This window comes from Plecotus auritus (assembly GCF_963455305.1).
Source record: "Plecotus auritus genome assembly, chromosome: 1".
Classification (NCBI taxonomy): Eukaryota; Metazoa; Chordata; class Mammalia; order Chiroptera; family Vespertilionidae; genus Plecotus; species Plecotus auritus.
In genome coordinates, this window is record NC_137770.1 from 13,883,560 (window position 1) to 13,897,628 (window position 14,069).

A 14,069-nucleotide genomic window follows, 5' to 3' on the forward strand; every position below is an offset into this window, starting at 1 on the left:
ATTCTTGTACACATTTGTAGTACAGAAAATACCTAATGTATCCAGATTTCTTCTTACTACAGAAACTATGGTTTTGATTCTCCTAAACCTTGCCTGTTAATTATTTTCCTGGAGTGGAAAGATATGAAGCCCTCGGGAAGACTGCCACCATCCCAGTAACCAGAGCTGATTTGCTAAGGGAGGGAGATGCTGCCCCAATTAGTTGAGGTAACAGCAGAGATTTTGGTAGGACCTGAGTTTTATAGCTGCAGACATGCAGCGGTTTACCACCACTACTGCCATACCAAGTCCCTTTTGGTAAATACTATGTAGAGGCCTTTGAGGCTTGATGGGTGCTCATTTTGGAATCACACAGTGCTCATTTCGTGGCAGGAAGAGTCTACCCATTCCTTGATTAGATTTGCATCTTTTGGTTCCTAATTCATTTCCTATCTAACTCTTCGAACTCTCAGGGATCCAAAAAACATATTTTCATTTATCTATTTTCACCTGCAAATAATAGAGTATGTATCTCTAATATATTAAAACTTTTAAAAGTAACCTTAGTGCCAATAGTTCATCTAGAATTAAGAATTACTTGATGTCATCTACTACTCCTCTTATTCATCTCCTATTTCTCCACTTGCCTAAAAAAGGTTGTTGTTTTTTTTTACAATTTGTCCAATCAGAATCATAATGAGGCCCTATACTCTATTGCATTTGGTCTCCAAAGTCTTTTCATCTATTGCAATCTTCCATCCCCTGTGCCATTGATTTGTTGAAGAAACTGGGTTTTATATAATTTCCCATATTCTGGATTTGGTTGATTGAGTCTAGGTGGTATGATGTCTTTAAATTGTCTTTTTAAAAAATCCCCTATATTTCTAGCAGGCTTGATTAGTTTTTGTTTGTTTTTTTTAGTCAAGAATCCTTCATAGGTGTGTAAATATATTTTCTAACTAGCGAAGACTTGAGCTTGATAGGACCTTGCATTCTTTTTTGCTATTTCTAAGATATTTAACATGATAGCGTTATTGAAATTTGGATATCCCACACGGCTTTCCCTGGGACTTGCAGTCACAACTCACATAATAGCTAATTTTTAAGTGCTTTCCAGGAACCAGGCACAATGCTAATTAAGTACCTTATATGCTCATTCAATTTTCTAAACTTTTTGCAGACAAGGAAACTAGAGCTAGAGAGTTTGATTAACTTAACCCGGTTAGTACGTGATGGCGTGAGTTCAGGGGTGGATTGTAATCCCAACTTCCTAGCATTTCCCGCTCTGAACAATTTCATCTCTCAATCTCCACCTTTTTAACGGTTCTCACGGAGACTTGCTGGTATCAAAACTACTGGGAGTGGTCCCGCCCTGCCAGCCCCGCTCCTTTCCGCCCCGCCCCGCCCCTTTCCGCCCCGCCCCGCCCCGTCTGAGTGAGCGTCAGGAAAACCACACTTCCCAGAGTGCACCGCGACCACGATGGCCTCACTACCGGCGTCCGCTCGCCGGGCGCCATTTACGTAGCCGGGAACGGCGGTGCGGCCTGTGACCATGGCGCTGTTCCCGGCCTTTGCGGGCGTTAGTGAGGCTCCCGATAGCGGGAGCGCCAGGAAAGGTAAGCGCACAAAAGGGATGAAGAAGACATTCGGCGGGCTTAAGACGTAGTTTCTCCGCCCCCTTGCTTTGGATTTGTTGATCCACCTGTGTCCCAGAGTTCCCCGCGGCGCTGCAAAGCCTCCTGGGAAGGGCCCCTGGCCGGGTCCCGGCTTCTTCGGGGCGCGAGTCGTAGTTACGGAAGGAGAAAGACCTAGGAGGGACCCTGGAGCTGGGACTTCGATGAAGTCATTCCTTCTCTGAGCCTCAGTTACTTCTCCTGTAAAGTGGGAATAATGGTGCTCCACGTCTCAAGGAAACTCTTGGCGCAAATGCTGGGTGTTCTGATGCCCTCTCTCCTGTTTTACTTATTTCTGAAATGCTTATTGGTTCATATCTTTAGGCCGAGAGCTAGGGGATTAGGACCCAAAGCCCAGTCAAGCATTTTCTCTCTCGACAGGCACAGCTGCTGGGAATAGAACTAACACTTATTTTTTGAGAGCCTACTGTGTGCCAGGTGATGGCATAGCATGTTTTATGTAAGCCTTAATCGTCCCCAGGAGGTCTGCATTGTTACAAATGGAGGCACTGAGAGGCGTACCTCCGAGATGTTGAGTTTGGTTCCAGCCTACCCCGCAGTTAAGCGAGTTGTAATCTTGTTGGTGGAGGGTCTTCCATTTGTAAAAAAAATTCAACACCTGTGAAGCACATTAAAGGGAAGCTCAGTAATAGGAGGTATGCCTATAGTGAATTGTAAAAAAGTAATTCTAAGTCATGCACTTAATGTGGCGGAGTCTAATTGTATCTGACACCTCCTTTATATACATGTCCTCTCAGATGGCTCTTACATCTATATTTTGGTAATGCTTACAATAATTGTAATTTCTTGTATAATTCGTGTAATTTTGGTCATCCTTTACGGACTATAATCTCCATGTGGTCAGGACAGTGTCTATTCACTGTAGCACACTTAGCCCCTAGCATAGGTCAAAAATAGAGTAGATGCTCACTAAATATTTGCTGAATGTAGAGAACAATAGTAGGTGCTTAAAGAAATAGCAGTACAAGGCAGGATGTTATAGATGTCACTAGAGGCCTGATGCATGAAATTTGTGCACTCGGGGTCCCTCATCCTGGCCTGCGCCCTCACACAGTCGGGCCCCCTGGCTCCTTACCACCTGCCAGCAGTGAACACGGGAGAGGCTCCTGCCACCGCTGCTGTGCTCTGCAGCCTTGAGCCTGGCTTCTGGCTGAGTGGAGCTCCGCCTGTGGATGGCACTGATCACCAAGGGGCAGCTCCTGCATTGAGCGTCTGTCCCCTGGTGGTCAGTGCGTGTCATAGTGACCGGTCTTTCCTCAGTTTGGTCTATTTGCATATTAGGGTTTTATTATATAGGATTATATAGGCTAGGTGAACTATAGGAATAATGACTTCTCATGGGAGCTTCATATACGGCTTTATGTAGGAGCTAATTTTAGAGGCGGGTCTTCAAGAGGTTGGGGTTTAGACAAATAGAGTTAGTGGAAGGGCATTCCAGGGCCTTCAGAGGCATGCAGGAAGGGGAGCATGAGACCTGTGCAGAGAACTGCAAATAGTCCAGTTTGTCTGGAAATATAGAGGAAATAGAGGAGCCTTGGGAAATATGGTTGGGACTGGTGATGAGGGAAGGTAGTGACTTGAATAACAGGCCAAGGGCTTATCCTTTTATTTTGGAAGGGTGACGTGGAAGGTTCATAAGGGGAGTGTTGCTCTTGTCTTTTGACCAGTACTTATTGGACATCTGGGTACCCTGCATGGATAATGTTTGTGATGTTTGTAAAGTGTTGTTTGTAAAGGACTGTATTTTTAAAAATTTAAACAACGTTATTACTCAGTGAAATTAATTATAATCCTTTAATATCGTCTCATTGTCAGTCCGTGTTCAGACTTCCCAACTTGTCTCAAAAGTGGCCTTTTATAGTTGATTTGTTTAAGTCGGGATCCAAAAAAGATGCAACGTTGCATTTTGTGGGTATGTCTCTTTTAAATATAAAAGGTGCCTTTTAACTATAAAGGTTTCTCTTCCCTCCGTTTTCCACTGTGTTTATTTGTTGTGGAAACTGGATTGTTTGTCCCATACATATTTCCCACCAAATCCTCCTGGTGTCATTTAATATGCTTCTCCCAGTGTTTCCTGTAAACTGGTAATTAGATCTAGAGAGTTAATTAGATTCAGGCATAATTTTTTTTTAGTTGAAAATAGCTCATTGGAGGTGCTCTGCACTTGGTATTGAATCAGATAAAGAAGATCTGCTGTCTAGTTTTCTCTCCCTTAGTGATGGGAAGATCCATCAGTGGGTTCTTGGACAACCGGGTTCATCCACTATATTTTTAAAATACAGTATTTTACAAACAGCACTTTACAAACATTACAACCATTATCCATGCAGGATACCGAGATGTCCAATAAATACTGGCTAAGATAAATGACAAGAGCAACACTCTTCTTATAAACGTTCCACTGTCAGCCTTCACCTAATAATGTTTGCAGTCATTTATGATTATTGCTTAGATCTGTTATTTCGTTGGGGTTACAAAATGGTTATTTTCTAATTTTAGCATTCCTCCCATATTTATTAGCTCAGTTATTTGATAAAGAACTTTCCTCAACACTATTGGGACACCCTGAAGTATAGCATAAGCCGCTTCCTCTGCCTAGATGTTTCTTGGGAGCGTATTTGCCTAAGTCCTTCTCATCCTTCAGGTCTTAACTGAGACGCTCTTCCAGGCAGCCTTCTCTGATCCATATCTAATTTGGATGAGGGCACCTAAGCATGTGCTCTGATTATATGCTGAGTGTTTTCTCTGTTTTGGCATTTGTCCCATTGCATGCAATGACTGCCAGTGTATCAGCTCCCCGAGGGTCATGTTGGGTTTGTCTTATTGGTTTTGCATTCCTAGCACCTAGAACAGTGCCTGGCTCTCAGTAAAAAAAAAAGTGCTGAATGAAAGAAAGAAACTCAGATTATTTTATTCAGTGTTGTTCAACTAATAAAGCCAGTATTTGAACACAGGCTCTTCTGACTCGAGAACTTGTGTTAGAAACCACACTATGATATCAGAATGCTCTGGTTTTGGTTGTTTATACATTATCTTTGGGGTCTGGGTGTTTTCAAATTGTAGGTTTACTAGTACTTTTTGTAAATTACTTTATAAGAGCTGACTTTGCCTAAGTTCTTTAATCACCATTTTTAAAAAAAATATTTTATTGATTTCAGAGAGGAAGGGAGAGGAAGAGAGAGAGAAACATCAGTGATGAGAGAGAATTACTGATTGGCTGCCTCCTGCACACCCCCACCTGGGATTGAGCCCACAACCTGGGCATGCGCCCCTGACCAGAATCAAACCTGGGACCCATCAGTCCAGAGGCTGACGCTCTAGCCCAGTGGTCGGCAAACTGCGGCTCGCAAGCCACATGCGGCTCGCAAGCCGCGGTTTGCCGCTCTGTTGACTAATGAGTTTGCCGACCACTGCTCTAGCCAAACCAGGCAGGGCTCACCATGTTTAAGTGTAGTTTTGAGCCACGTTTTCTGGTGTTTTTTTGTAGGAATGTTTGTGCTGTCAGATTCTTTGTCACAAAGTAAGGGTTTTGATCAAAATGAAGAGCTTGGCTCATTTTTTTTAAAGGAACAACCCCATCCTTAATACATAAGCTAATTTATTGATGCAATGAGCCCTAGAAATGTCTTTTGAGTTACCACCCCTGGAGGTGTGGCTTTCACCTGCGTTCACTTAAACAAACTAGTCATCAGTGCTATTTGGTTATAATAGAATGGGGAATGGGTATAGAACTGGATACTTTCCAATTGTGATTCAGAATTTATGATGAGTATAAGGTTATGATTAAGTATAAGCACTGTAGGAGCAGAGGCCTGGCCTATCTTGTTCACCACTGTATCCCCAAAGCCCAGAACGGTGCCTGGCACATAGTAAGTATTCAATACCCTATTCTTTAAATTATTAAATCTATTTACAGTGAGGTCTAGAAGAATTATAATAGTTGTACTTTATACCTACCTAATGGCACACTTTTGAAAATCTCTTTTGTTCAATAAATTAGGTGCTGGGATACAAAGATGCAAAGATATGGTTCAGATCTTCATTCATTCAATTATAGGACAAATATTTATGAGTCCATTTACTTTGTGCTAGGAGTTGGGACTACAGGAGTGAGTGGTCATGGCTTCTGCCCTCATGTTGCTTTTAGTTTGGGAAGAAAGGAGTTGGAGGAAGAAGAGGGAAAAGCTGGAAACCAGTTGGTGTATTTGTTTGGCTGGCAAAATATCTTTGTTTTGTCTTTTTCTTCTTCCTACTGTCATTCCCTGTAGTGTCACAGTAATTGTTACTAACCTGGTCCCTGTAGGGATTTGAGTTGTTGACCTTTGGTTTAGAACAAGCATGTCAAACTCAAAGGCTAACACGGGACAGATAAACAAGGTTTAAGTTTATGTAAAACAAAAAACAAAAGCTTCAATTTTCATGGAACGTAGGTTTATTTCGATAGAGACATGCTGAATACAAAGGGCTGAAATAAATGGGTAATTGTTAAAATAATAGAACATTTTAATAAAAATTAATCTTTTTTTCTTGAACATTAACTTACCAGACCCTGAATAACTGCACAGATTAATAAACGGAATGCAAATAAACCTATTTTTCTTGTTCTCCAAAAGCAAAATATTCCCTGTTGCGTACACCAAACAAGTCAGTCTAAGACCAATGACGTGGCCATCGGTTGCTAAAATATTTGCTGCTAGTATTAGTGGAGAGAAATGGTGCGCCTGTGCGGAAGGTGCGGAAGGGAAATGAATGCAACACGATTCTAGTAATCAGTCATTAACAAACGTTGTAGTTCGTTATTAATAATTATGTATAGTCGAAACTGGTTTGGCTCAGTGGATAGAGCGTCAGCCTGCGGACTGAAGGGTCCCGGGTTCAATTCTGGTCAAGGGTATGTGCCTTGGTTGCGGGCATGTCCCCAGTGGGGGGTGTGCAGGAGGCAGCTGATCGGTGTTTCTCTGTCATCGATGTTTCTAGCTCTCTATCCCTCTCCCTTCCTCTCTGTAAAAAATCAATAAAATATATTTAAAAAAAATAATTATTATGTATAATAGGATGTTGTAAAAATTAAGTTACGAAATTTTTATTAAAACGTTTCTTACATACCATTATATTTGCTGGGCTGCAAAAATATTCATTGTGGGCCACATGCGGCCTGCGGGACGCAAGTTTGACACGCTTGGTTTACAGACAAAAGATCATTTGAAAGGAAGGTCACACAGAGGGCCAGTGATTATTTGAGTTCAAAACCTAAGGGTATTGAGTTCTTTATACTCTCTCTCTCCCCACTCTCCCCCCGCCCCCATGACCCTATATGCCTTAATTGCACCCTTAAAAACTCCTCTTGTACCTTGTGAAGGACTTTGGAGAGGCACGCACTGTGTTTTTTTTTTTTTTTTTTTTTAAATATATTTTATTGATTTTTTACAGAAAGGAAGGGAGAGGGATAGAGAGTTAGAAACATCGATGAGAGAGAAACATTGATCAGCTGCCTCTTGCACACCCCCTACCGGGGATGTGCCCGCAACCAAGGTACATGCCCTTGACCAGAATCGAACCTGGGACCCTTGAGTCCGCAGGCCGATGCTCTATCCACTGAGCCAAACCGGTTAGGGCCGCACTGTGTTTTTGACACTGTATTTATTTACCTTTCCTCCAGCTGTTGTCACCATCTAGAATCTCTAAGTAACAACACACTGGAATTGTTGGAGAGCACCTCTCCTTGCATGTTGTTTGCTCCATCTCTCCTGCCTTTCTTTTCCTCTGTTCACTGTAGAATCCAGTTGTTGTGGAAATAATTGTCATCTCAGCGAGCAGCAGGATGTTTTCACGTGCCTCTTGCCAGGAATTAGGCCCAAGGGAAGGGAACCAACCTCAGAAGGAAAAAGGAGACAGTAGAAAAAAGATTGTGTGAAGGGTTGTTTAGCACTTACTGGGTATGACTTTACAAAGTACTTACTCCCTTTGAGCCTTCGTTTCCGTTGCTATATAATAGAGATCATAATCCCATAGAGGATTAACAGCTAAGGATGTAAAGTGCTTACCCTGATGCTTGTCCTACTGTAGGCACTTACTTAGAATCCTCTCTTCTTTCCCCTTTTCCTGTGCTTTTTAACGTACCTCTCCTCCTTGGGAATTTTCCTCCCTCCCTTTCCTGCTTTTCACAAACATCTGTTAAACTCCTACTGCTGTATGCCAGGCACCGGGTCCAGTGCTGGGGTATAGCAGTGAGGAAAACGAAGTACCTGTCACCAGGGACTAGAATATAAAATATATAAAGAACTCTTATAACTCAATAATAAAAATAATTAAGAAATGGGCAAAGGGTTTGAATAGCTATTTCTAGTCCAGTATGAATGGCAATGAACACAGGAAAAGTTGCTCAATATCAGTAATCCTCAGGGAAATGGAAATCAAAGCTATAATGAGAAAACACACCACACCACTCAGACGACTGTAATATAAAAGGTAGACAGTAGCAAGTTGGCAAGGGTGTGGAGAAAGTGGAGTCCTCATACATTGTTAGTGGGAATGTAAAATGGTGCAGCCAGTTTGGAAAACAGCCTGGCAGTTCCTCATAATGCCAAGCATGAGTTACCTAGCAGTTCTGCTCCTAGACATCAACCCAGGAGAAATGAAAACATACGTTCATATAAAAACCTGCACATGAATGTTTATGGCCGCGTTATTCATCCTAGCCCCAAAGTGGAAACAACCCCAGTACCCATTAACTGATGAATAGGTAAAATGTGGTATAATACATAAAATATTATTTGGCAATGAAAGGAAATAAAGTAGTGGTACATGCTATAGCATGGATGAATCTTGAAAACATGTCAAGTTAGAGAAGCCAGTTACAAAGACCATGTGTTGTATGATCTTGTTTATATTAAAAGTCCAAAATAGGCAAGTATGTAGAGAAAAATGGTAAGTGGTTACCTAGGACTGGAGTTGGGGTGGGAGAGTAGGAGGTGGTTGGTGCAGAGTGACTGTTAACAGGTATGGGGTTTCTTTTGGGATGATGAAAATGTCCTAAATAATTTTACACCATATTCTAAATCCCACGGAATTGTACACTTTATATGGTTAATTAAACCTTATGGTATATAAAGAATATGCCAGTACAACTGTTAAAAAATCTTATTACCCTTTTCTGTTCTAACTGCACCCATCTTCTCAGCATATGAATATTCCCTGACCACCCATCCTAAAACAAAGTAGGACAAATATAAACCCCTCCTTGTTTCCCCTTCCTTCTCCTGACCTATGATTTTTTTTACTTTCCTTCATAGCTGAGACACCTAAAAGTTAGAAAATAATTTATAAATAGTTCATTGTAGAAGAGTTAGAAATTAATGGATAAGAAGAAAAATTGTTTCAGACATTTAATCTATTATTAATAAATAATCATTGTTACTATTTATTTTTATTTGTTGATTTTACAGAAAGGAAGGGAGAGAAGGAGAGAGAGAAACATCAATCGGTTGGTTGCCTCCTGCAATGGCCCTACTGGGAATTGAACTCGCCACTTCTTGTGCATGGAATGACACTCCAACCAACTGAGCCACCCTGGCCAGGGCAGTCATTGTTAGTATCTTACATAATTTTATTTTATTTTAATTTTTTTTAAAATATATTTTATTGATTTTTTACAGAGAGGAAGGAAGAGGGATAGAGAGTTAGAAACATCGATGAGAGAGAAACATCGATCAGCTGCCTCCTGCACACCTCCTACTGGGGATGTGCCCGCAACCAAGTTACGTGCCCTTGACCGGAATCGAACCTGGGACCTTTCAGTCTGCAGGCCGACACTCTATCCACTGAGCCAAACCAGTTTTGGCTTACATAATTTTAACTTTAGTTAGAAAAATGGACACCTTGTGTGTGTGTGTTTTTAAATCTTCACCTGATCACTTGCCTCTCATATGTACCTGACTGGGGATCAAACCCACAACTTTTTGGTGTATGGGATGGATGATACTCCAACCAACTGAGCCACCCTTGTGTTTTTATTTTCAGAGGAGTGTTTGATATAAGGACAGGTTTATGTTAACTGAGATAGAACATCAGAATATTCTTTTAAAGAAAATACCTTACTCTTTCGTGATAATGGTAATAAGCATGGCGGGCTTTTATGCATGACTTGATTTTTTAACTTTTTGGAATTGCCTAGATCAAATCTGAGGTCATTAAAAACCAATGCTTACGAAGCCTCCGTACTCAGGAGGGTGGATGGAATGCATAAAGCCTGGTTGCTTTTAGGCCACACTTGTTACGTGGCTTTTGCTTAAGCCACAGCCCCGTATCACAGAGGATTTCCGTCTGAAATACCTGAGAGTGTGTCAAAGCCCCATGCCCCGTGAAATAAAAATTTCATGGATTACCTTCAGCCTCTGGGGACTATTCTGAATGTCTGGCTGACATTGGCTGTGAATGAGGATGCCAGCTGGTCGGATGGATTTCCTGCTTTAGAAATCATACTGAGCTCGTTTCATTGGTCTTTTCTCTCTTTTGCATGTGCAGAATTAGATTGGCTGAGCAACCCAAGCTTTTGTGTTGAAACCGTCACAACTCTGAGCCAACAAACTGAAGAGGCCGCAGCTCTTGTTTCCGAAGGGTCACCACTGACGAGGTAGTACTTTTGGTAGATGGAGTTTGAGTCTTTGTCGGTGACACTGTGGCTTAGCCTGAATGAGCCTCCTTAGAAAACCCTGTGATAGAAGAGCTAAGTAAAACTCTCCCTTAAAGTAATGAGGTGACCTTTGCCTATTTTCCCTTACCTCACTCTTAGTCCTTTCCCTCCTTTGCATTGCAGTGGCAACTGCGTGACACAGTTACTGCCAGTAATTAGCCCATGAGGGAAATGGCATCACTGGGATTCTTATTTACCAACCTCATTAGTAACCTTTAGAATATTGATAAACATAGAATTCAGCTATTTCTTTAGTTGCATTTTCAACATTTTTGTAAAAATAGAAGGAGCTTGCGTAATATAATGTAGGGAAGGGGGAAATTTTTCCTTTCTCTCCTCTGGTTCTTTTTGGCTGGCAAAATAATGTTTCAACGGGAGGCAGATTGACAAGAGAAAATAGAATTTAATATCGTGTGCATGGGAACCCCACATACAGGAGAGAAGAGACCCTGCGTGCATGGGAGGGTCAGAGATAGAAAGGGAGATTGAGGGTATAAGACCTCCTGAACGAGGGGCGAGGGGAGGTGCCTTCAGAAGGTCATTGCAGGATGATAAGAACAGACCTTTAGTAAAATAGAAGTTTCCTGCCCTATAGGTAGCTCAGAAGAAGCTATGACAATCTCTTTATTTATTTATTTATTTTTTATTGTTTAAAGTATTACATATATTAGTACATATATCTCCTTTTTTTTCCCCCATTGACCTTCCCCCAGCCTCCCCTACCCCCTGTCGCATGCCCTCATCCCACCCCCCCAGTGTCTTGTGTCCATTGGTGTGTTTATATGCTCAATTAATATAATTTGACAAAGGAGGCATGAACATACAATGGAGTCAAGACAGTCTCTTCAATAAATGGTGTTGGGGAAATTGGACAGATACATGCAAAAAAATGAAACTAGACCACCAACTTACACCATACACAAAAATAAACTCAAAATGGATACAGGACTTAAACATAAGACAGTCTCCAAAGGGCAAGGGTCTCTAATTCAAATTCTTCTAGGTAGTTAAGGAAGGGGGGAGGGAGGAGAAGTTTCTCTTGAGCCTGAAGCTAAAATTGCCTTTAGCTCAAAGCAATCTGCATATTACTGAGGCACTTCCTGGGGGTAGCTCGTTCTAGACTCCACAACAGCATAGGAAAAATCTCATGAAAACTTTGGGGAAAGCAAAATAGTACACGGCTCTCCCCAGCTTTGAAAGAATATTGTTGTAGATCATTGAATTGAGAAATGAGCTCACTCGCCCACCAATATAGACTAGATGGTCCATTAGTATGATGAACCCCCGGAAGCCATGTTCTCCCAAAGCGGAAGAAGCCTTTGGAAGTTGAGAGTAGTTGACACATGAGAAGGAGTTGTTTGTAGATATTTCAGTAATGATGAGGAAAATAAACCTTTTCTAATGTTGCTTTTAAAAATACTATATTTGATAAAATAACTGGTAGATTACTTTCATTTAAAAATGTATAGATATCAAAGTATAGCTTCAGAGGCTATTAGAATTTCTTTACCTGGTTTTGTTGTAGATCCAACTTTTATTTTAAGGTGAGTTGTGATCCAGAAAGATATTTTATAATATATGGGCAAATAGTAAGTCTGTGTGAGCACTTTTAGAATGTCCTTTTATATATTTGTTTGATTTCTTATTTACATATTATTTTCCCTCATCCTCTTCTGAAAAGTCGAATGTGGATTTCCCAAACAGGAGTCCTCTGAAAGCAGAGCTATCAGATGAAAGTGACTCGAACAGAAACCTCCGACAAGCAAGCAGGAAAAAGAAGAGAGAGAAAAGGAAGAAAAGAAAGCATCAGCACCACAAGAAAACCAAGAGAAAACGCGGGCAGTCAGGTAGCAGTGGGTCTGAGGCAGACACCGACTCTGAAAAGGACAAATCCCCCAGAGGCCTCAGAGGCGGCAACAGAGGACCGGAGACACTGAGGTAGGTGCTGCTCTCAACACCTGTGATCTTCTAAATCTTTAATTTTTCTCCCCCGATTGCTGCCATAACTTAAGCAGTTAAATGATTATTTAACTCGACTCAGTCAAACAAAGTCAATAAATATCTCAACAAAGCTGGGGAAAAAATAGTTGTAGCACCTTGTCAACATAAAGAAAATTTTGTAACAAATTAGGGCCATGATTTTATTTGAGAAATGTTAGGCACAGTAATGATTATGTAAAAGTCTGATTTAGACAAAAAAATCCTTGGGAGTTTTGAAAGACGGCAAATGTGCACACGGTGGGCGTCTGGGCTAGTTCGCGTGAAGGGGCCGTTGGCCTCCACATTTATCAAGAATAAGAGAAACATCTTCTCATTGTGTTGTATCTTCCTTTTAGTCACTTTCACCCCTCTGTGCACCCTCCTCTCACACTTTTTGGTTAGGGTTAATTATAGCCCTTAAAATAATAGTTGCTTTTGTTCTTATTTCACGTTTTTTAGAATCACTGAGTTGGAGGTATAAGCTAGCTCATGACCACAGTATTTCCTCTCCTTAGGGCTTCATTGCTGCGCATACTGGGCTGCTGTCTACCTCGAGGGCATTGTTCAAGTCCTTCTGCAGAACGGTCACAGGGCAGGTCCTCACTGTAGCTGTTCCTCTCTGCTTAGTCTAACATCCCCCTTCATAGGGAGTCCCTTTGCCCAGGGTGGGACAGTGAGTATGTGGTGAAAATACTTGAATTATTCCCTATTTAACTTTGTTTTTCTTTGTTCATACGGTTGAGAAGAGAGAGAGTTAAGCACCCGTCCACAGCATACTAAAAGTTCAGTGCTATAAGATTTTTGCGATTCTTGAGGGCTTATTTGCTTTTGTTGTATGCTTAGAAATCCCATTGATGCCAGTGAGAACTCTGTGTGGAGCAGGTTTGGAACGTGGCCTGTAGAGTTTCCATTGGAGAGGTGGGTGCCGCAGTCTTCCAGGACCCTTCTGTTGTCTGATCAGTGTTGGAGGACATGCTGGCCTCTGGCTCAGAGGATCCAGGTGTATTTAGCCCTCCGTGTGTTGTAGGTGCTCTACCTGTACCCCAAACTTGCTCTAGGAGGATAAATAAAGGGGTCAAGCAAAAGGGTCTGAATTTATGTGGGCAGGAGCCATGCCCCCCTGCTGACCATTGTGCCTCCCAGCCTTGGCACAGGGCTTGATACATAGTAATACATACACCGAATACATTTTTGTTATGTGAATGAGTGAGTATATTATTGATATTCTTGCTTTTTTGGCATGTCTTCAAAGAAAAATAATCATTGCAGCTTCTGTAAATTCACTGTTAGCTACTTGTCCCTTTTTGTAGCTGAGGCAAAAAAGCTTCAAAGGATTTCCTGAACACACACAGGAACCACCATTCGAACTTGAAAGACAGTTGTTTTCAGCCTGTGCTTAACCACGACAGCGGTGATCTTTGCAGCCTCCTGATAGTTTTATGACCCGGACAGCATTTTTAAATTTGTTGATGTTTTGCAGAATATCCCCAATAAGATAAAAATAAAATGTCTTTGTCCTTCTGTTTTACTTTCTTAGTATTAATGTCTGTAGTCTCTTTGTGGGACGGTGACCTGGAAGAATAGTTTGTTTCCATTTTGATTAGTGAGTTCTGAGTTTTTCTGTGATGTCAGTAAAGTGGATTCATGGCGGGTAATACACCATGTGGGTCTCCAGATCAAGGGCTGATTTCCCCAGAGGCTATCGCTTCGAATTGACCTTTGTT

The 14,069-nt window shown here is 41.5% G+C and overlaps 1 protein-coding gene across 1 annotated transcript in view; it reads left to right on the top strand.

The window, feature by feature from the left end:
• The first annotated feature begins 1,452 nt into the window (after positions 1–1,452).
• Positions 1,453–14,069, top strand: part of NRDE2 (NRDE-2, necessary for RNA interference, domain containing) — a 40,247-nt gene continuing 27,630 nt past the window's right edge. Inside the window, exons 1-3 of the mRNA XM_080657339.1 lie at positions 1,453–1,595; positions 10,197–10,305; positions 12,070–12,303. Coding sequence (XP_080513465.1) covers positions 1,532–1,595; positions 10,197–10,305; positions 12,070–12,303 — 407 coding nt within the window. The 5' untranslated portion in view covers positions 1,453–1,531. The remainder of the gene's footprint in view (positions 1,596–10,196; positions 10,306–12,069; positions 12,304–14,069) is intronic.